The 20,629-nt window shown below is 45.2% G+C and overlaps 1 protein-coding gene and 2 pseudogenes across 5 annotated transcripts in view; 2 read left to right on the forward strand and 1 right to left on the reverse strand.

Moving 5' to 3' along the window:
• Positions 1-20,629, forward strand: part of NTAQ1 (N-terminal glutamine amidase 1) — a 159,843-nt gene that overhangs the window by 35,674 nt on the left and 103,540 nt on the right. For 3 of the 5 annotated variants that reach the window (XM_063924389.1, XM_063924393.1, XM_063924391.1), the window contains one exon: positions 12,569-12,693. In XM_063924389.1, the coding sequence (XP_063780459.1) occupies positions 12,569-12,693 (125 nt within the window). Of the gene's footprint in view, positions 1-12,568; positions 12,694-17,232; positions 17,801-20,629 lie in introns of those variants that run through there. The other 2 variants (XM_063924390.1, XM_063924392.1) reach the window with 1 other exon arrangement.
• LOC134930211 (5S ribosomal RNA) lies at positions 6,473-6,593 on the reverse strand (annotated as a pseudogene).
• On the forward strand, positions 8,854-8,974 carry LOC134930212 (5S ribosomal RNA; annotated as a pseudogene).

Genomic DNA, 20,629 nt, shown 5'->3' on the forward strand with positions numbered 1-20,629 from the left:
CCCATGGTCCTTTCGGAGTTCCCAGCATCCACTAGGACGTCAGAGAAAATAAGATTTTACTCACCGGTAAATCTATTTCTCGTAGTCCGTAGTGGATGCTGGGCGCCCATCCCAAGTGCGGATTGTCTGCAATACTTGTACATAGTTATTGTTAACTAAAGGGTTATTGTTGAGCCATCTGTTGAGAGGCTCAGTTGTTTTCATACTGTTAAACTGGGTATAGTATCACGAGTTATACGGTGTGATTGGTGTGGCTGGTAGGAGTCTTACCCGGGATTCAAAATCCTTCCTTATTATGTCAGCTCGTCCGGGCACAGTGTCCTAACTGAGGCTTGGAGGAGGGTCATAGTGGGAGGAGCCAGTGCACACCAGGTGACCTAAAATCTTTCTTTAGTTGTGCCCAGTCTCCTGCGGAGCCGCTATTCCCCATGGTCCTTTCGGAGTTCCCAGCATCCACTACGGACTACGAGAAATAGATTTACCGGTGAGTAACATCTTATTTTTTCTCTGTGATTTAGTCACCATATCTCTCCTTTATCTCTGCTGGTGCTGACTACACTGCGCAGGGGTTTGGGCTAGAGGTATTGTGCTGCTGACAAATTGTATTGTGTTACCTGATACTGCAAGTTATATCATGTTTGCTTCTGAGGGTAACTGTTCTGGGGCTGAACACACTGCCGGTGTTGCTAAAGCCGCAGATACCTATGAGGAGAATATAGCGGCTTTGGGCTCTGGTTCTGGGGGCTCCTTGCTCCCCAGTGGGACGGTGGCAACGGGGGCAAATAATGACCCGCCGTGGGCAGCTTTTTCCACGCTTCTGCATACGCTAGTTCATAAACTAACACCCTCTATGGGACCCCCAATGCCGGTACAACCGTTTGTGGTCCCTGCAGCTAACCCGCCGTGGGCGGACGATTTATCTGCTCTAATAAAGAAGTTGAACCAGCCCCTTCACTACTAAAAAGTCTGACCATCGCTCGCCTACGTCCAAGGGGTCCTCTAAGCGAGCGCTTGTCTCCTCACAATCCACTGCTGTCACTGACACCTCGTCGGATGAAGACGGCACTTACACTGACCCCACAGGTTCTGACTCCGATACGGCTGATGGGGAGGGTGGTTCACATGTGGATGTTCCTGATCTCTTGCAGGCTACTAAATTAATTTTACAGATTACGGATGATCTCGAGCCATCCGTTCCTCCTAAGAAACCAGATAGGTTCAAGCGTCAGAAGGTGATGAAACAAGTTTTACCTCACTCTGACCACCTAATTGATATACGTCGGGAACCCTGGGAAAACCCAGGTACGAAGTTTGTGCCTCAAAAGAAGATGCTGGCTTGCTATCCCCTCGCGCCGGAGCTGTCTAAGAATTGGGAAACGCCTCCTCCAGTGGACTCACATGTGGCTAGGATGGTGGTTTACTCAGCTCTACCGGTCACCACCGCCACGTCTCTAAAAGAGCCTACGGATAAACGTGTGGAGGGTTGTCTGAAAGCGATTTACACCCTCACGGGTGCTGCACAAAGGCCCACTATTGCAGCTACTTGGGCTGCAGAGGCCATTGAAGCATGGGCCTTGGAGTTAGATGCTGAAATCTCCTCTGACCATGCTAGACAATGCTTGTCTTATATTGTCACAGCTTCTCGTTATATATATTATATTATATTACAGCTTATATTAAAGAGGCGGCTTCTGATGTCTGTATCCTGGCAGCCAAGGCGTCTACTACGTCAGTCCTGGCTTGCCGGATATTGTGGCTGAGATCCTGGTCTGTGGATCTGGACTCTAGAAAAACCCTAGAGGTACTCCCTTTTAAGGGAGATATTCTGTTTGGGGAGGATTTAAATAAGATTGTGGCTGACTTGGCTACTGCCTGTCTGCCAAGTACTGCTCCTTCTGTGTCGAAGGCTAAAGGTACTTCCTTTCGCCCCTTTCGTCCTTCAGGTAAAGCAAAAGGTCAGGCGTACAACAAACAGGCCCGCACTTCCAAACCTGGTAAGCCTAAGCCCAAAAGAGCCTGGGCGGCCCGTCGGCCAGCTTCCAAGACAGATAAGCCTGCCGCATGACAGGGCGGGCCTCCCTCTGGGGGATCCAGGGTGGGGGGCCGGCTTCCAGGGTATACCCAGGAATGGTTGAAGACCACTTCAGATGCCTGGGTACGGGAAGTCGTCACTCAAGGTTACGCCATAGCCTTCAAAAACCGACCCCCTCATTGATTTTGCCAGACATATGTCCCGTTGGTCAAGACAAAGGCAAATACTCTACATTCAGTGGTACAGACCCTCCTGGATACAGGAGTCGTAGTACAGGTGCCTCTTGCGCAGAGAGGCCGGGGGTACTATTCTCTGCTGTTTCTAGTCCCGAAACCGAATGGGTCCTCCCGGCCCATTCTCAACCTCAAGGCATTGAACAGGTTTGTGAAGGTTTCCAAGTTCCGGATGGAAACCCTTCACTCTATTGTTCTGGCCTTGGAACCTGGGGACTTCATGGTCTCCCTGGATATACAGGATGCTTACCTGCATATTCCTATAGCAGTGTCTCATCAGCAATACCTGAGATTTGCGATTGGTAACTGCCTTTACCAGTTTCGGGCGTTACCTTTTGGTTTAACAACTGCTCCGCGAGTCTTTACAAAAGTCATGGCGGTGATGACGGTGGTATTCCGCCGTCAAGGGGTCAGGATACTGCCGTATTTGGACGACTTGTTAATCCTGGCAAATTCCCCAGAACTTCTCCTGCGTCATCTAGATGTGACGGTCCGGTTTCTGCAAGCCCATGGGTGGCTCATCAACTGGAAGAAGTCATCCCTGATCCCTGCTCAGAGCATGGTGCATCTGGGAGCACTATTGGACACTCACAACCAGCGGTTGTTCCTGTCTCGGGAGAAAGTCCTGAAACTTCATGACAGGATCCGTTGCTTCCTATCTCGTCCGCAAGTGTCGATACATTCGGCGATGCAGGTGCTGGGCCTCATGGTGTCAGCATTCGACATGGTGGAGTACGCTCAATTTCACTCTCGCCCTCTCCAGAGGCTGATTCTAGCCAAATGGGACGGCCTGCCTCACCGGATCAGGTCTTAAATGATCTCATTGACTCCGGAGGTCCGTCTATCGCTGCTCTGGTGGCTCCGGGACCAACAACTGTGCAGGGGCCGTCCGTTCTGGATATCCGACTGGGTCCTGTTGACGACAGATGCCAGTCTAAGAGGTTGGGGCGCGGTGCTGGAGCAACACTCCCTTCAGGGGCGGTGGACCAAGGAGGAGTCCCTCCTCTCGATCAATATTCTGGAGTTGCGGGCGGTCTTCAATGCCTTGAACCTAGCCCAGCATTTAATTCAGAACCGTCCTGTTCAAGTACAGTCGGACAACGCCACCACAGTGGCTTACATAAATCATCAGGGCAGCACTCGAAGCCGCCTAGCAATGAAGGAAGTCTCACGGATTCTACAGTGGGCAGAACGCCATCTACCGGCCATATCGGCAATATTAATTCCGGGAGTCCTGAATTGGGAAGCGGACTTTCTCAGTCGTCAGGACGTGCATGCCGGCGAGTGGTGCCTTCATCCAGAAGTGTTTCAACTCCTAGTGGAAATGTGGGGCCTTCCAGACATAGATCTGATGGCGTCTCGACACAATCACAAGGTTCCGGTCTTCGGAGCAAGGACAAGGGATCCTCAAGCAGCATTCGTGGATGCGCTGGCGGTACCGTAGAGGTTTCGGCTGCCGTACGTGTTCCCTCCGGTGTCACTCCTGCCCAGGGTAATTCGTAAGTTCAAGCAAGAAAAAGGAATTCTGCTTCTCATAGCTCCAGCGTGGCCCAGACGGCACTGGTTCTCAGACCTGCAGGGCCTATAGTCAGAGCGTCCAATTCTACTTCCACAACGCCAAGACCTCCTCGTTCAGGGCCCCTGTGTCTACCAGGACCTAGCCTGGCTGTCTTTGACGGCGTGGCTCTTGAAGCTTCCGTCTTAAGTGCTAAAGGGTTTTCTAAGGCGGTCATTCAAGCTATGTTGCGGGCCCGGAAACCGGCTTCGGCTCGGATTTACTATAGGGTCTGGCATTCTTACTTTGTTTGGTGCGCATCTAACGATTATGACACTTCCAAGTTTAGTATAGCCAAGTTGTTGGCTTTTCTTCAGCAGGGCCTGGATTTAGGCCTGCGTCTGGCCTCCCTTAAGGTTCAAATATCTGCCTTGTCGGTGTGGTTTCAGAGAAAAATTGCGACCTTACCTGATGTGCATACCTTTACTCAGGGCGTGTTGCGTATCCAACCTCCCTATGTCCCGCCTGTGGCTCCTTGGGACTTGTTGGTGGTTTTGGAGGTGTTACAAGAGTCTGCGTTTGAACTTCTTGGTTCAGCTGATTTTAAGTGGCTTCCCCTTAAGGTGGTGTTTCTGCTGGCTATTGCTTCAGCTAGAAGAGTGTCGGATTTGGGTGCCTTGTCCTGTAGTTCCCCATATCTGATATTTCACTGTGACCGGGCGGTTCTTAAGACTCGTCCCGGCTATCTACCTAAGGTGGTTTCTTCGTTCCACCTTAATCAGGAGATTGTAGTTCCGGCACTTGTTTCTCCTGATCTGTCTTCCAAAGAGCGGTCTTTGGATGTGGTACGGGCTCCCCGTATCTATGTGAAGAGAACTGCTCCTATTAGGAAATCTGATTCTCTTTTTGTTGTGTTTGGTTTTCACAAACATGGCTGGCCTGCTCACAAGCAAACTCTGGCCAGATGGATTAGAATGGTGATTGCACATGCTTACGTGAAGGCTGGTCTCTCTGTTCCTGATCACATTAAGGCCCATTCTACTCGGTCTGTTGGACCTTCTTGGGCGGCCCAATGTGGTGCGACCCTTTAACAATTGTGCAAGGCGGCTACGTGATCCTCTGTGAACACGTTCATAAGGTTCTATGCCTTCGATACTGCCACTTCCCAGGATGCTTCCTTTGGACGCCGGGCTCTTGTGCCCGCTACAGTGCGTCCCCTCCCATAAGGAACTGCTTTAGGACATCCCCATTGTCCATTCCTTGTGGAGCCCAGTGTACCCCGCAGCAGAAAACGAGTTTTATGGTAAGAACTTACCCTTGTTAAATCTCTTTCTGCAAGGTACACTGGGCTCCACAAGGCGCCCACCCTGACGCACTTAGCTTCTTTGGGTTGGTATGGCATTAGCCGCTGACGCGTCTCCTGTCGTGAGAATGCGGTGTTGTGGCTACTAACCGTTGTCGTCTCTTTTCCTGCTACTGCATTGGACTGGTTAACTAAAAACTGAGATCCTGTGCAGGGAAGCGGGGTGATATAGGAGGAGGTGCTATGCATTCTGGGAACAGTCAAAGCTTTGAGCCTGTTGGTGCCTCGAATCAAGATCCTACTCTACACCCCATTGTCCATTCCTTGTGGAGCCCAGTGTATCTCTCAGAAAGAGTTTTAACAAGGGTAAGTTCTTACCATAAAACTCGTTTTTGCCATCTCGGAACCTATAACACTACAACCTATTAATCATTCACATTGTAGTAGTGTCATTCCTTCCTGTTTTGGATTGTAGTTCCTCAGATGTGCAGCAGGTGGCAGTCTTTACTAGAGTATGTGCAGTGGACCTTTGGCTTCCCTGTATAGCTGACTGCAGCAAATTCTCACATGGAGCATAATCTCTCTAAATAAAGCAAAGTGGGGGCTGTCTTAAGCTGTTCTTGCTGGCATTGCAATAAATAAAGAGTATCAACGAAAAAAACAGGAGGAAACAAGAAATTGTATAAATGCAGAATTGGTTTCATAGTTGTGCCTGTTGCCAATGAGAATGTGTGTACGATATTTTGCATCCCGAAGGTATCTGTGTATGGATAGGGTCCGTGTTAGGTGGAGGGGTTTTAGGGTTAGGCGCTGGGAAGGGTGGGAGGTTTAGCTATAGCTGCCCCCCCCAAGTGGTAAGGGATGGGTAGAATACTTGCCGTGTCATGTGACTGCTGGGATAACATGCCCAATCCCTTAGACACACTCGCAGGCAGGGTTGATTGTTAACCCTTTGTGTAAACACAGAAACAAGAGAAGAAAGGAGACTCTTTTTGGGAAGCACTCTTATACAGATAATAATGTATGGCTGATTGCCACAATAACTAACTAAAATTCAATACTTTAATGATTTTCGTTAAAAAAATTAATTACTGAGGAGTTCAATAAGCGCCAATATCTGTTTAAATAGTGACATTGCGAAAATATGAAGAAAATATTTGTAATTAATAAGGTACAAATACCTAATGTAAGCCGAGATGGGTAGCTTTGTGATTTTGTGAAATAAAAAACACCAGCTATGGGACAACCTGTGGTCAAAAATATGTTTATTCAATATATATATATATGACCATCATTTGAAGACTGCTGTATATCCCAACTGGGAATTGAATCCTAGCAGGTAGTTAAATCATAGGTCATGACCGATAAGTGAATCAATGCTCTATTCCAGTGACAGAAAGGGTAGCAAATACTTGCAGTACCAGGGTGTTCCTTGGTGGTCTCCCAGCCAAGTACTTGAACCGGCCCTCCACTGCTTGGCTTCCAAGATCAGATGAGATTGGGCATCTCCAGTGGGGTATGACCGCAGACCTTATGCTTACCCTTGTCACACTGTGTCCTTAATTGGGCACAGGTAAGAGCCAATTTGTGATATTGTGTAGACCACAGGTGTCTAAGTAGCTGATGAAAAAGAATAAGGAGTTATTTCTCAAGGATATAAACAAAGACACAAAAATCAGATACCCATCTAGATATTTACGGTAGAGGTGGTCGCAAATACAAGTAGAAAAACACACCTATTCTGCACAGATAATTAAGAATGTCTATAACGTCTACTTCTAGATTAAGCAGTAAAGGAGGCCTCCAAATTTGGACTCCAAGACCTCAAAATAGATGTATCCCACATATACTCAGGATTATGCAGTAAGGTATATCAAATTAGTGATATTCCAGCTCCAATGCCCCACCATAATTAACCTTCAAGCAGCGGGGAAACAGCACAACAGAATTTATGCCACATATATCATCAATTGAGTGTTTTTTAGAAGAGCACGGAATTCTGCATAACACACATTAAGAATATATTCATGTGTTTGATAGAATCCTAAATTGGATGCATCACACAAACACTAATGGATTATGCAGTGGGATATATCTTGAACAGTAATATCTCTGACTCTAATGCCCCACCATGAATCACCTTCAGGTAGCGGGGGAACAACACGAACAGTAAGTGTACCATATATATAATCAATTGGGTGTTTTCAAAAAAAGAGAGCATGGATTTGTGCATTACATGTAGAAAAAAACATTCATGTATTTAATAAGCTCCAAGAATGGTCGATGCCTCTGCATCTATGATTTTGGTAGCTAATGAGCATTTATTGACTTACTGTTGTTTTTTTATCTGTTGCTCATGCAAATAATGAGGTATTCTCTGTGCCTTCTGGGTATGAATTTATCATGCACAGAGAAAAGAAGAAAAAGTGCTTGAGTCAGAATATTACCTAATCCGGTTATGCAATAGTTTTGTGGTGTCCTACTTGTATAAAGAAGAAATTAAGGGAGAACCTTGTGGAAGGTGCTGGCCGCGTCTGCCCGCGTGTTGCCTGCTGCTGTACTCCGGCCGCACTGTTCTTCCTGTTAGGCTGGTTCCCGTAGCGACGAACTCTGCCGTGGTCGGCTAGTTGCGGTCAGGTAAGGTAAGAGAGGCAATAACCTCACGGTCACGTGATGCGCACACGTGACCGCAACTAGCCGACCACGGCAGAGTTCGTCGCTACGGGAACCAGCCTAACAGGAAGAGCAGTGCGGCCGGAGTACAGCAGCAGGCAACACGCGGGCAGACGCGGCCAGCACCTTCCACAAGGTTCTCCCTTAATTTCTTCTTTATACAAGTAGGACACCACAAAACTATTGCATAACCGGATTAGGTAATATTCTGACTCAAGCACTTTTTCTTCTTTTCTCTGTGCATGATAAATTCATACCCAGAAGGCACAGAGAATACCTCATTATTTGCATGAGCAACAGATAAAAAAACAACAGTAAGTCAATAAATGCTCATTAGCTACCAAAATCATAGATGCAGAGGCATCGACCATTCTTGGAGCTTATTAAATACATGAATGTTTTTTTCTACATGTAATGCACAAATCCATGCTCTCTTTTTTTGAAAACACCCAATTGATTATATATATGGTACACTTACTGTTCGTGTTGTTCCCCCGCTACCTGAAGGTGATTCATGGTGGGGCATTAGAGTCAGAGATATTACTGTTCAAGATATATCCCACTGCATAATCCATTAGTGTTTGTGTGATGCATCCAATTTAGGATTCTATCAAACACATGAATATATTCTTAATGTGTGTTATGCAGAATTCCGTGCTCTTCTAAAAAACACTCAATTGATGATATATGTGGCATAAATTCTGTTGTGCTGTTTCCCCGCTGCTTGAAGGTTAATTATGGTGGGGCATTGGAGCTGGAATATCACTAATTTGATATACCTTACTGCATAATCCTGAGTATATGTGGGATACATCTATTTTGAGGTCTTGGAGTCCAAATTTGGAGGCCTCCTTTACTGCTTAATCTAGAAGTAGACGTTATAGACATTCTTAATTATCTGTGCAGAATAGGTGTGTTTTTCTACTTGTATTTGCGACCACCTCTACCGTAAATATCTAGATGGGTATCTGATTTTTGTGTCTTTGTTTATATCCTTGAGAAATAACTCCTTATTCTTTTTCATCAGCTACTTAGACACCTGTGGTCTACACAATATCACAAATTGGCTCTTACCTGTGCCCAATTAAGGACACAGTGTGACAAGGGTAAGCATAAGGTCTGCGGTCATACCCCACTGGAGATGCCCAATCTCATCTGATCTTGGAAGCCAAGCAGTGGAGGGCCGGTTCAAGTACTTGGCTGGGAGACCACCAAGGAACACCCTGGTACTGCAAGTATTTGCTACCCTTTCTGTCACTGGAATAGAGCATTGATTCACTTATCGGTCATGACCTATGATTTAACTACCTGCTAGGATTCAATTCCCAGTTGGGATATACAGCAGTCTTCAAATGATGGTCATATATATATATATTGAATAAACATATTTTTGACCACAGGTTGTCCCATAGCTGGTGTTTTTTATTTCACAAAATCACAAAGCTACCCATCTCGGCTTACATTAGGTATTTGTACCTTATTAATTACAAATATTTTCTTCATATTTTCGCAATGTCACTATTTAAACAGATATTGGCGCTTATTGAACTCCTCAGTAATTAATTTTTTTAACGAAAATCATTAAAGTATTGAATTTTAGTTAGTTATTGTGGCAATCAGCCATACATTATTATCTGTATAAGAGTGCTTCCCAAAAAGAGTCTCCTTTCTTCTCTTGTTTCTGTGTTTACAATATATTTTTGACTCGTGGGAGCACCGCTGATGGGCAGTCTTTTTGACACATAAAAATAAGGAGTGTATTACCTTAAGTGTCTGCTTCCCTGAATGAGGATTTATACCTTGAATTCTATTATCAGCTAATTACAGATAGTTTATCATTTCACACATACACTTACTACACCAGTGCGGTTTCCAATCCTTTTGTTTTTTAACCCTTTGTGTACACAGAAGCATTCCCCTTGTTGCTGATTTCCTATGTAATGGAAGGGTGCCTCTTAATGTAGGCATCGTCCTGACCTGCATGTTAGCAGAATAAAGGCCGTTCCGTACCATTTATCAGTTTATAGAATAGATTAGGGTTGTTTAGAGTTAAAGATGAATTAAATGTTTTTTCAGTTCTGTGTGATGGATTGATGCACGGACCATGCGGTCTCTATGACTCTGTTCCACCATATAAGAAGGAATAGTTTTCCCAGTGCGGTAGGTGAGGGATACGCTAGTGATTCTTTTAATGAGGTCCGCCGCCCGACTGTCCAGCATTTCAGCAGATTTGTACTGTTTGTTTAAACATGTTGATTGTGCCAAATTATGTAGATATCAATGTTGTCATTGTTGTTCTTATACAGGTTGAGTATCCCATATCCAAATATTCCGAAATACGGAATATTCCGAAATACGGACTTTTTTGAGTGAGAGTGAGATAGTGAAACCTTTGTTTTCTGATGGCTCAATGTAGAAAATATATACAAGTGCTGCGCTTGAAGTGAGCTTAGTGAATAGATACTAAAAAATTTTAATATAAATAAAGGTGTCTGCTCCAATCAACCAACAACTCACACGGAACTTGCTAGTAAACAAATTTAATGAGCACATAAAAATGAAAATAAAAAGACAATAATAAAAACAGATACTGAAATGAGCTCAAGCACACTGAAACATTTGCTGAGTGGATCACTTAGATAAAAGTTAGTAGATAGTGTCACTTTAGTGTTGCCACAATAGACCAAATTGTGGTCTCTTTGTATCAATTGGAGATAAAAAGTAGCAATAAATACAGCCTGTTGGAGAATGAATAGAACAATAGTCTTGTGCCTCTGAACTACTGGCGTCCCAGTGCAGAGGAGAAGCCGCCGGTTATAATTACCCGTCCTGCGGGAAATGCAATGGCGCGGCACAAGAGATACCGGAGCAGCTGCCGTGCGTCCGCCGATGGCACTAGCAAAGTGCAGAGAATCTTGGCGAGCCGGTCGTGATGCTGCAGTGACACGCTGGGCTGGCGTTCCGGATAAATGTTCTCCACAGCTGATCAAGCAGATTGTAAAAACACCGCTGCGGGTGACGGTAACTGGCAACACTCAGTGCGTCCGTGAGCAATGTGAAGGAGTGACGTCAACGCGTTTCGTCCCGTATCCCGGGACTTCCTCATTTTTATGTGCTCATTAAATTTGTTTACTAGCAAGTTCCGTGTGAGTTGTTGGTTGATTGGAGCAGACACCTTTATTTATATTAAAAATTTTTAGTATCTATTCACTAAGCTCACTTCAAGCGCAGCACTTGTATATATTTTCTATCTCTGCTTTTTGGGGGAATCAGCAGTCCCCCAGTGCGTGCAGCCGTTGTGTAGCCTTTTAATTTGTTCAATCAAGGTGCGCCAGGAGTGGGAGTGTTTCTACACCCCCAAACAATTCCTTTGCTCTTGATGGCTCAATGTACACAAACTTTGTTTAATACACAGTTATTAAAAATATTGTATTAAATGACCTTCAGGCTGTGTGTATAAGGTGTATATGAAACATAAATGAATTGTGTGAATGTAGACACACTTTGTTTAATGCACAAAGTTATAAAAAATATTGGCTAAAATGACCTTCAGGCTGTGTGTATAAGGTGTATATGAAACGTAAATGCATTCTGTGCTTAGATTTAGGTCCCATCACCATGATATCTCATTATGGTATGCAATTATTCCAAAATACGGAAAAATCCCATATCCAAAATACCCCTGGTCCCAAGCATTTTGGATAAGGGAGACTCAACCTGTATTATAATTAGCATCTTCAATTAGAACTGTGAACGCCTTCGCCTCAGAGACTGTGCTGAACCTATTTTGGTACATTTTGGGATAGTTGCATCCATACTTCAGTATCTGTAGCTTGTTTATACAGCATCCACACAAATTTATACCTTGGGTTTCTTCACAAGACTTACCACTAGTCTGCTTATTCCTTCTGACATGGCAAATAGAATCTACCTGCAATGTGGGGGCAAATGTGTTATTCTAGAAATAGAGGGTGAACTAAAGCAAAATGCGGGTATTTTTCGGTGTTCCTAACCACCACCAATAATAACTACTTTGTGGTTCTTGCCTGACCATTAATTCACATTAAACCACATAATGAAATCCGTATTTTAGAACTTGCATTCGGCGCGAAGGGCAGAATTTGCCATTGCAGAACAGCAAATATCATCCATCTACAGCACACGTATGGGTGTGCAGGATAACTTGCAGTATCAGGAGAACGGTAGCTGGCTGATATGTGCGAGTACCGTTAATCGTATATCACCAGTAATTGAATTTCCCCCTCTAGCTACTACTCATTTAGGAATGATATCTCGTACCATTTTGAAAACCCGCCCAATGTTTTCTGTAGCGTAAGATATTGCGTGTATCACACTGCTCACTAGACACCACTTCTAGGGGGGTATATAGCCTAAAAAAGGTCACGCCCCTCTTTAAAACGAGGGTGCTTCAAGATCTGTAGACCGCCTCGCCTCCCCCCTTTCCGCAGTCCTTGTGGTTCATTTTACGCTTCTGTAGTGCAGGGTGAGTGCTGTTAGTGATGTCATCGCACACACGTGCAATGATTTCATTAAGGTGCCACCTCCTCCCCACCCCCCAAATTCCCAATCATCCTCTGCATTTTTGAGGATCATGCTGAGGATAAGTCCTACTTGTCCTTAGCACTCAAGCGGATAATATGTTTGGAAGGTCAAACACGCTAATGTTGTCTGGACATTTTTTATTTGAAGAGTTTACTACCTGTAAAAACAAGTTAGGACTAAATTGTTATCGGGGAATGGGACAGCACTGTATGGTGTTTTGTTATCTCTCCATTATGTATGAATTTGCTGTTTTTTTATTGTTATGCTAGGAAGCTCAGGCTGGTCAGGGCAGATGAATTTCTGAGGACTTTCGCTTCAGACCGTTCCCACATGAAAGACCCCGACAATAAGTGGAAAAAAACTCCACCATCGTATCCATGTATCCAAACGCCAGGTCAGTGGCCCGTTTCTCACTGTACGTCTCGTCTTCTCTTCATCTCGATAAAGCTGCTCTCTTCTACTCTCCACCCTATCCCCCGCATGTATATGTCAGTGTATAATGAAGTCTGGCAGAGGTCGGGCCATGCGGTTGATTGGTGCTGTGTGTGGCCAGCTGATAAGTGATGGGGTCCAGTCTAGTCCAGTGACTGTTATGCCTGGTATATTGCACGCATTAATGGATGCAATGGTCAGTGATATAGGGGGTCATTCTGACCCGTTTGCTCGCTGCTTTTTGTCGCAGCCGAGTGAATGGGTCCCTACTGTGCCGGCGCCGTAGTGCGTCTGTGCATGCCAGACGGCCGAAGGCTGTAGCAGGTCTGCGATTGCCTCTGCCTGATTGACAGGCAGAGGCGATCGCTGGGCAGGAGGGGCGGAACGGCGGCGTTTGCCCGCCATTTCGTGGGAGCGGTCCGGCCAACGCAGGCGTGGCCGGACCGAACGGAGGGCGGGCCGCAGCTGGCCGGGAGCTACTCTCGAAGGGGGGGTGGAGCCGGCACTGACATGCGGGGCGTACTAGCCCTGTACTGGGCATCCCCCCACATGTCAGTGTGAATGATCGTAGCTGTGCTAAATTTAGCACAGCTACGATCAACTCTGAATGACCCCCATAGTGCAGATGTAATATTGCAGAATGCCTGGGACCTCTACCGATCACCTCCAGCAAAGCTCAGCCGTCTCCATAGCAGGTGACACCGGCCACAGCAGTGCCTTTGCAAGCCCTAGAGCTTCCATGTCGATCTCTCCTACAGTTAATGATCACCAAAGATCCCAGCTATATGTGAGTGACAGAACACTGTTAAATAGAGCCAATAGACGGGCCCCATCAAAGTCTATTGGGAAGGGCGGAGATCTGACATCCACTATGTAAACTCTGTAGCATTGTCTCTGCAGTTATAGCAGCGGTTACACTGCGACATCATTGCTGAATAATAAATGTCTGAAAGTTTCCACCGGGAGCCGGACTGTCGGGGCACTGGGTAACCCTAGCTGATGTGTTGTACGCCTGTCCGCAGTCACAGATAAACTACTTTATTCTTTTATGCTCTATCCCCTTTGCATGAGAGAGGGGAGCGCTGGGTAAAACACTTTCTTGTTCCAAAATATATCTGGCTCCTGCTGTTCGGCTCTGGACGGAGCTTTGACAGGTGTGCTAGGTCTATATAAACCTGCTCAGAACTGTTCTCACATCGCAGCACAGGCATCCGGCTGTGATCAGCACGTCCGAGGCAGTTGTGTGTGCTGCACTTACCTGTGACCATTGTAGATCACTTCCTATACATGTACACTAATAGAAATATCACATTATTCAGCAGTGAGAACATTTCTTATTTCATCTTTCTTTTTTGTAAATAGATCACTCCATATCGCTTATACACCTAAAGCAATGGCCAAGCTCTTCATATCGCTCAGTGTATTTCATTGGGAGGGTGTCGCATGAGACGTTTGTATAAAATAGTGTCTTCCAGAAACCAATAATAATCCAGCTGCTGCTGTCACACAGTTATAGCTCTTGGAATGGATTATTGGAATGCTCACAGCAGCACAAAGTGTTTTCCTCATGGACTGTTTTGATGTTGTGATGAGTCATCTGCTCAATCATATTGTTAGTGAAGACAGCGCTGCATGTGACTGATATTATGTGAGGAGGGGAATGGAGGCAGCAGGAAGCCATAGAATTAAATATACTTGTGTGTGTGTGTGTGTAGGAGCAGGGTCCCCAGCAGCACAGAGTATATCAGGAGATGAGTGCTGTGTCAGTGAGGACAGGGCTGCATGTGACAGGAGCAGTGACATGATGTGAGGAGAGGAATGGAGGCAGCAGGAAGCCACAGACTGAGAGTTATATAGTGGAAGGAGCAGGGTCCCCAGCAGCACAGAGTATATCAGGAGAGGAATGATGTGTCAGTGAGGACAGGGCTGTATGTGACAGGGGCAGGTACATGATGTGAGGAGGCGAATGGAGGCAGCAGGAAGTTACAGACTGAAAGTTATACAGTGGACGGAGTAGGGTCCCCAGCAGCACAGAGTATAACAGGAGAGGAGTGATGCTCAAGCAGTGCATCTCAACAATGCCCTTCTGTACAAACTTAGGTACTTCAAGAAACCTCCAGTCAATCACTTATTTTTCAATACATTTAAAAATTACAAGAAACTGCCTTCAATGCCAATCCCTTTAAGTCGTATGAGCATCGTGAACAACACAAAAGACGAAAGCTTCCATCAAGGCACATCGCACTTTGTATCTGCACATTGGGGGTAATTCCAAGTTGATCGCAGCAGGAAATTTTTTAGCAGTTGGGCAAAACCATGTGCACTGCAGGGGAGGCAGATATAACATGTGCAGAGAGAGTTAGATTTGGGTGGGTTATTTTGTTTCTGTGCAGGGTAATTACTGGCTGCTTTACTTTTACACTGCAATTTAGATTGCAGATTTAACTCACCACACCCAAATCTATCTCTCTCTGCACATGTTATATCTGCCTCCCCTGCAGTGCACATGGTTTTGCCCAACTGCTAACAAAAATCCTGCTGCGATCAACTCAGAATTGCCCCCATTATTACCCACCTAAGGATACTGTCAGTCATGTCATCAACTCTATTCTATTTTGTGTGGAGGAACAAGCAATGGAGCATGAAGCTTGCATGATCCTGATGAAAGTGCAAAAGACGCACCAGCTGCCTTTGATACAGTGGCCTGGGATTGGAAGCTGCTCTCGGAGGTGATGGAGAAGAAGACTTGCTGCCTGTTTCTTCAGTATGTAGTACAAACTCTAAACGATGACTTCCAGCTGTCCTTGCAGCGACGGTCCCTGAAGTGATGTCTGTGTAAAACAATGCTTTCCTGTGACTGTTTCAGTGATATGAAAAATGTCATACATTGGCTAATGGATAACATTTCTGGAATTGGCTTGGACAAGGAACTGGATACCTGTTCTGAGGGTGACAGAGAACGGATGGTTTTCCCTCTTCAACGCATGACTTCTATAGCAGCGGAAGTTGATAACTTACCTACAATGAACTCAAAGAGGATAGCGGACTTCATATTCCCGTATTTTATTGTCCTAAAAACCCGGCAACAGAGGGAGCTGTTCCTCTGCACCTTCTTCGGGCAAAGATTCTAGAGGCGATCTTCCAAAATAGTTGTGATGCTTCTCTACCTTAAGACTGCTCCCTTTCTTTAGACCACAGGTTCTCAAACTCGGTCCTCAGGACCCCACACAGTGCATGTTTTGCAGGTCTCCTCACAGAATCACAAGTGACCTAATTAGCTCCACCTGTTGACCTTTTAAAATGTGTCAGTGAGTAATTAATACACCTGTGCACTTGCTGGGTTACGTGCAAAACATGCACCGTGTGGGCTCCTGAGGACCGAGATTGAGAACCACTGCTTTAGACAAAATACTGTTCCTCATTGGTAATTCCACACTACGCCTGGAAAACCAGGGTGCAGAGTGGCAACGATGGGATGAGATGCTGCTTTACATCTATCTGCTGTCTGTAAATTTACAGAAGACTATGACAGACTACTTGCGAACCCAAGTTACCGCATTGATGAAACACTGAAGAAGCCACATTCTCAGTTACCTGCATCTGAGGAGATCACTGAAGAAGATGTGGAGGCCTCTCTAGACATATTCAAGAAACGGGTTTCTCTTGGAGCAGAAACTCCCTCAGCACTTAAGTGTAGAATTCAAATGTTATGGCCTTTGCTACTAACAGCTGTTAAAAGGCATACGTAGTAATATATGTGAACTGTTCATTTTGATTAGCTTGAGAGTAAAAGCTAATGGATTTCTTTTATTTTCTAAACTGTTCTAGCAAGTGTTTTTAATCTCGGGTGTCTGGCAAAATTTATGCTGAAATAATCCAATGTAAATAGTTTTTTGAGATTAAAAAATATGTATGTATGACAGGAGCAGTGACATGATGTGAGGAGGGGAATGGAGGCAGCAGGAGGCCACAGACTGAGAGTTATATAGTGGAAGGAGCAGGATCCCAGCAGCACAGAGTATATCAGGAGATGAATGATGTGTCAGTGAGGACAGAGCTGCATATCTATGACATGGGCAGTGACATGATGTGAGGGTGAGGAGTAGAATGGAGGCAGCAGGAAGCCACAGACTGAGAGTTATATAGTGGGAGGAGCATGGTCCCCAGCAGCACAGAGTATATCAGGAGACGAGTGATGTGTCAGTGAGGACGGAGCTGCATGTGACGGGCAGTGACATGATGTGAAGAGGGGAATGGAGGCAGCAGGATGCCACACGCAGCATTCCTTATCTGAGCTTGTATGCTATGAACACAGCTGTCAATTGCCTGCACACATATCTGTAATGTAGACTTTGATACATGGGTACTAACGTGAATGTTACTAGACATGGCATGCTGGTATTTATAGTCCCACAACATAAGTGGTGGAGTTCAGTGTTCCTCTGAATGTGAATATTTTAAAGCTTGTCTTAGTTTGTATATTTTTTTTTTAATGTTACAGAATCCTCTATGAACTTGGACGATTTTATCAGTATGGCCCCCCACGTGGGCTATGGCACGGTGTACACATTAGACGAGTTCACAAAGCGTTTCAGCACACCCGTTTGACTCGCTGGTGTTCTAGTTCATGGAGACAATACAGCTACACTCGCCATTGTTCAGAGAAGTTTCCACTTTGCATAATTCATCCATCGCATTGTAAATGTTCCTTCTCCCGGCTGCAGTAGCCGCACAGCGCACGGAGAAAGCTCCTAGTCTCTGATATCTCTCTATCGCCAGCAGATTTTCTTACACTCACAGCTAACAGACAAAAAAAAACATTGTTGCAATGGATACAGGGAATTTTATTACAGGGTAAGCAAACAAAAAAGAACCAAACTCCACATTTATAGACTGTTTGTATCTTCCAGGTTCCATGTCGATTGAACTGGAACAAAAAAGCTGGATTTTGTGGCTTTTAAAGGCCAGTCTTGGTCCATTTTGCAAATAAAAAATATATGATCAACTTAGTATTGCTGTATTGTGTTGTCAGATTGGAAGCACATTAAACGTTGTTTTTATTTTCTGTGTGTTTGCCGTGTGTGTGTGTGTTTTTTTTTACTCACCACCACCTCTTCTTCCACCCCATTGCCTTTGCTGAATAATATGTAGTTCACATACGCTGGATTTATTGCACTATTAATAAAGTATCAGGGACTAAATACAGCTCAGCACTCATCGGTCGCGTTCTTCAGGGAATGCTGGATTTAAACCACAATGATATAAATCTAGTTTCTTCCGGATTGGTTTGTGTACTTCTAATTTTTCAGTTTCTCTGATGGATCAGCAATAATATATCCCCGTTAGATCTGGCATGATCAGTATTTCACATTGAGGTCACTTTTGAAACGTTGTATGTACCTGTCAGGGCAATACACGGCTGTCCTGGAGAACAGTCCCCAGTGTAACTTTTGTAATCACTCCCGCACTGCAGACTGTAAAAGCCTAGCCATCCAGAAGACCGTTTGCCTTCATTATTCTCTTACTTATAAACAAGTGATTTAGAAAGACTACATCCGTACTTTGTTTATTTTTGCATCTCTAAATGCAGAATAATTGTGGACTTAATCAAATTTTATTTAATAAGATTATCCAATTTTTCCTTTCTTTGCCCAAAGGTTAGGAAGAGTCAATCTGACGAGGGTGCGAGCCTCGACGATGATATCTAATATTATTGTTTCTTGGGGAAATGGGGGATTGAGTGTAATGGAGGATTGGAGCTGATCCAGATTCCTATTTAAGATTATAAAGAGTTTTTGAGAAGATTTTACATTTATGAAAATACTTTTCTCATACGTCCTAGAGGATGCTGGGGACGCTTCAAGAACCATGGGGTATAGACGGGATCCGCAGGAGACATGGGCAGTTTAAGACTTTGAATGGGTGTGAACTGGCTCCTCCCTCTATGCCCCTCCTCCAGACTCCAGTTAAATTCTGTGCCCAGTGAGACTGGATGCACACTGAGGAGCTCTCCTGAGTTTCTCTGAAAAATATTTTATGTTAGGTTTTTTATTTTCAGGGAGACCTGCTGGCAACAGGCTCCCTGCTTCGTGGGACTGAGGGGAGAGAAGCAGACCTACTTCTGTGAGTTTCAAGGCTCTGCTTCTTAGGCTACTGGACACCATTCGCTCCAGAGGGTCTGATCGCTAGGTACGCCTAGATGCTCGTTCCCGGAGCCGCGCCGTCACCCCCCTTGCAGAGCCAGAAGACGGGTGAGTAGAAGAAGATCAGAAGACTTCAGTGACTGCTTTGAGGTACCGCGCAGCGCGCCATTCTCAGCACAGTAAATTGGTGCTGTTTTATTAATATTAAAAGCGCTAACAGGTCTGAGGCATTGTATTAAACGTTTCAGAACCGGGATAGGCGCTGGGTTGTGAGCTGGCAAAACTCCCTGTGTTTCTCTAACAGGCTTTGCTGTGGGTTTGTCCTCTATAGCCCCAGTGTGGTTGTGGGTGTCGGTACGCGTGTGTCGGCATGTCTGAGGCTGAGTGCTCTTCCGAGGACGAGGCTGGAGTGGGGACAGAAAAGACTGTGGGAGTGACCCTGTCGGCACCGCCGACTGCTGATTGGGTAAATGTTTTGAGTTTTTTGAATGCAAATGTGGCTCGATTGAATAAGAGATTAGATAAATCTGAGTCTCAGAACCAGGCATGGAGAAAATCCATGGAGGATTCATTGTCACAAGTCCAGACCCCCTCGGGTCACAGAAGCGTTCATTTACCCAGATAGCTGATACAGATACTTATGTAATACCCTATAATAGTGTTAGAGAATATGAATCACATTATAAGTAATATATGCAATTTATACTGAGGAATTGCTAAGTGGTTGAGGTATAATAAAATTGGTGACTTGTATAAGTGTTGTACTCAATCGAAAATGTCTCCTCATGTGAAAAGTCAAGGTATAATGGACTAGGCTGTGCTCAGCACCCTAAGCCGCAGCAGGGATAGCCTAAGGAGGACAAGCGGCGCTAGCCAGCCGCCCTCGAGGAGGACAGAGTGTACCGCAGCGCGAGCCGGGCGAGCGGCACGGACCTGCTCGCGGAGGGACGGTTGGAGGGGCCGGTAGAGAGGCTGGGAAGAAAAAGCGCTGCGCAGGAGACTCGTGAGCGGAGAGGGGATATGCGGTGGACAGAAAAGAGAAGTGGCTGTGTTTTCTCCGGCTCCCGGTTCCCGGCTCTGACATATACTTACAGACGGAGAGGCAGGAACAGAACTTTACCCAGGGCTGACGGTAAGCAGTAGAAGCTGTGACAGCCCGCCCCTGGATATGACCTGTTAGGAGAGAGCCGCCCCTATTGTTAACTAAGGCAAGGGGAGTGACCAGCTAACATTGATTGACACCCAATCCAGGGAATAATGTGGCTACTAGGCTACTAAAAATCGTAGCATGAAAACTGAAATTAAACCTTTGCTTGGACAGTAATTTTACAGATACGAGAAAAACTTACCTTTAGTCCCGCATTTTAGTACGTCACACAGCTGTCATACAGGGTGATGTGTCACGCTTATAACTGAAGGAGAAAACTTTTAATTTACTGATAGAGATTAAGACAATTTCCAGCTGTAACAGTACTCTTTACAAGGATATATGCAGTTTAAGGCATAGACTTTAATTTATCCTGGCGGGCGATAAACAATTTCTAAATCTCCCATGTCAGTTAAGTAAGTAAATAAACTGCTATGGAGGTGTAAATCACTATCCATTAACTCCGCCACAGAGAGAGAGAGTATTTGTGAATTGGCCGAGCGGCATGAAGATACTTAACTTAAATACAGGTCCCCAGCATCAGAATAATAATATTCAGCTTGGAAGATTTACACTATAATACCAGCTGACAGAGCCTTGAGACGTTG

This window comes from Pseudophryne corroboree, chromosome 5 (genome assembly GCF_028390025.1).
Source record: "Pseudophryne corroboree isolate aPseCor3 chromosome 5, aPseCor3.hap2, whole genome shotgun sequence".
NCBI classification, from domain to species: domain Eukaryota; kingdom Metazoa; phylum Chordata; class Amphibia; order Anura; family Myobatrachidae; genus Pseudophryne; species Pseudophryne corroboree.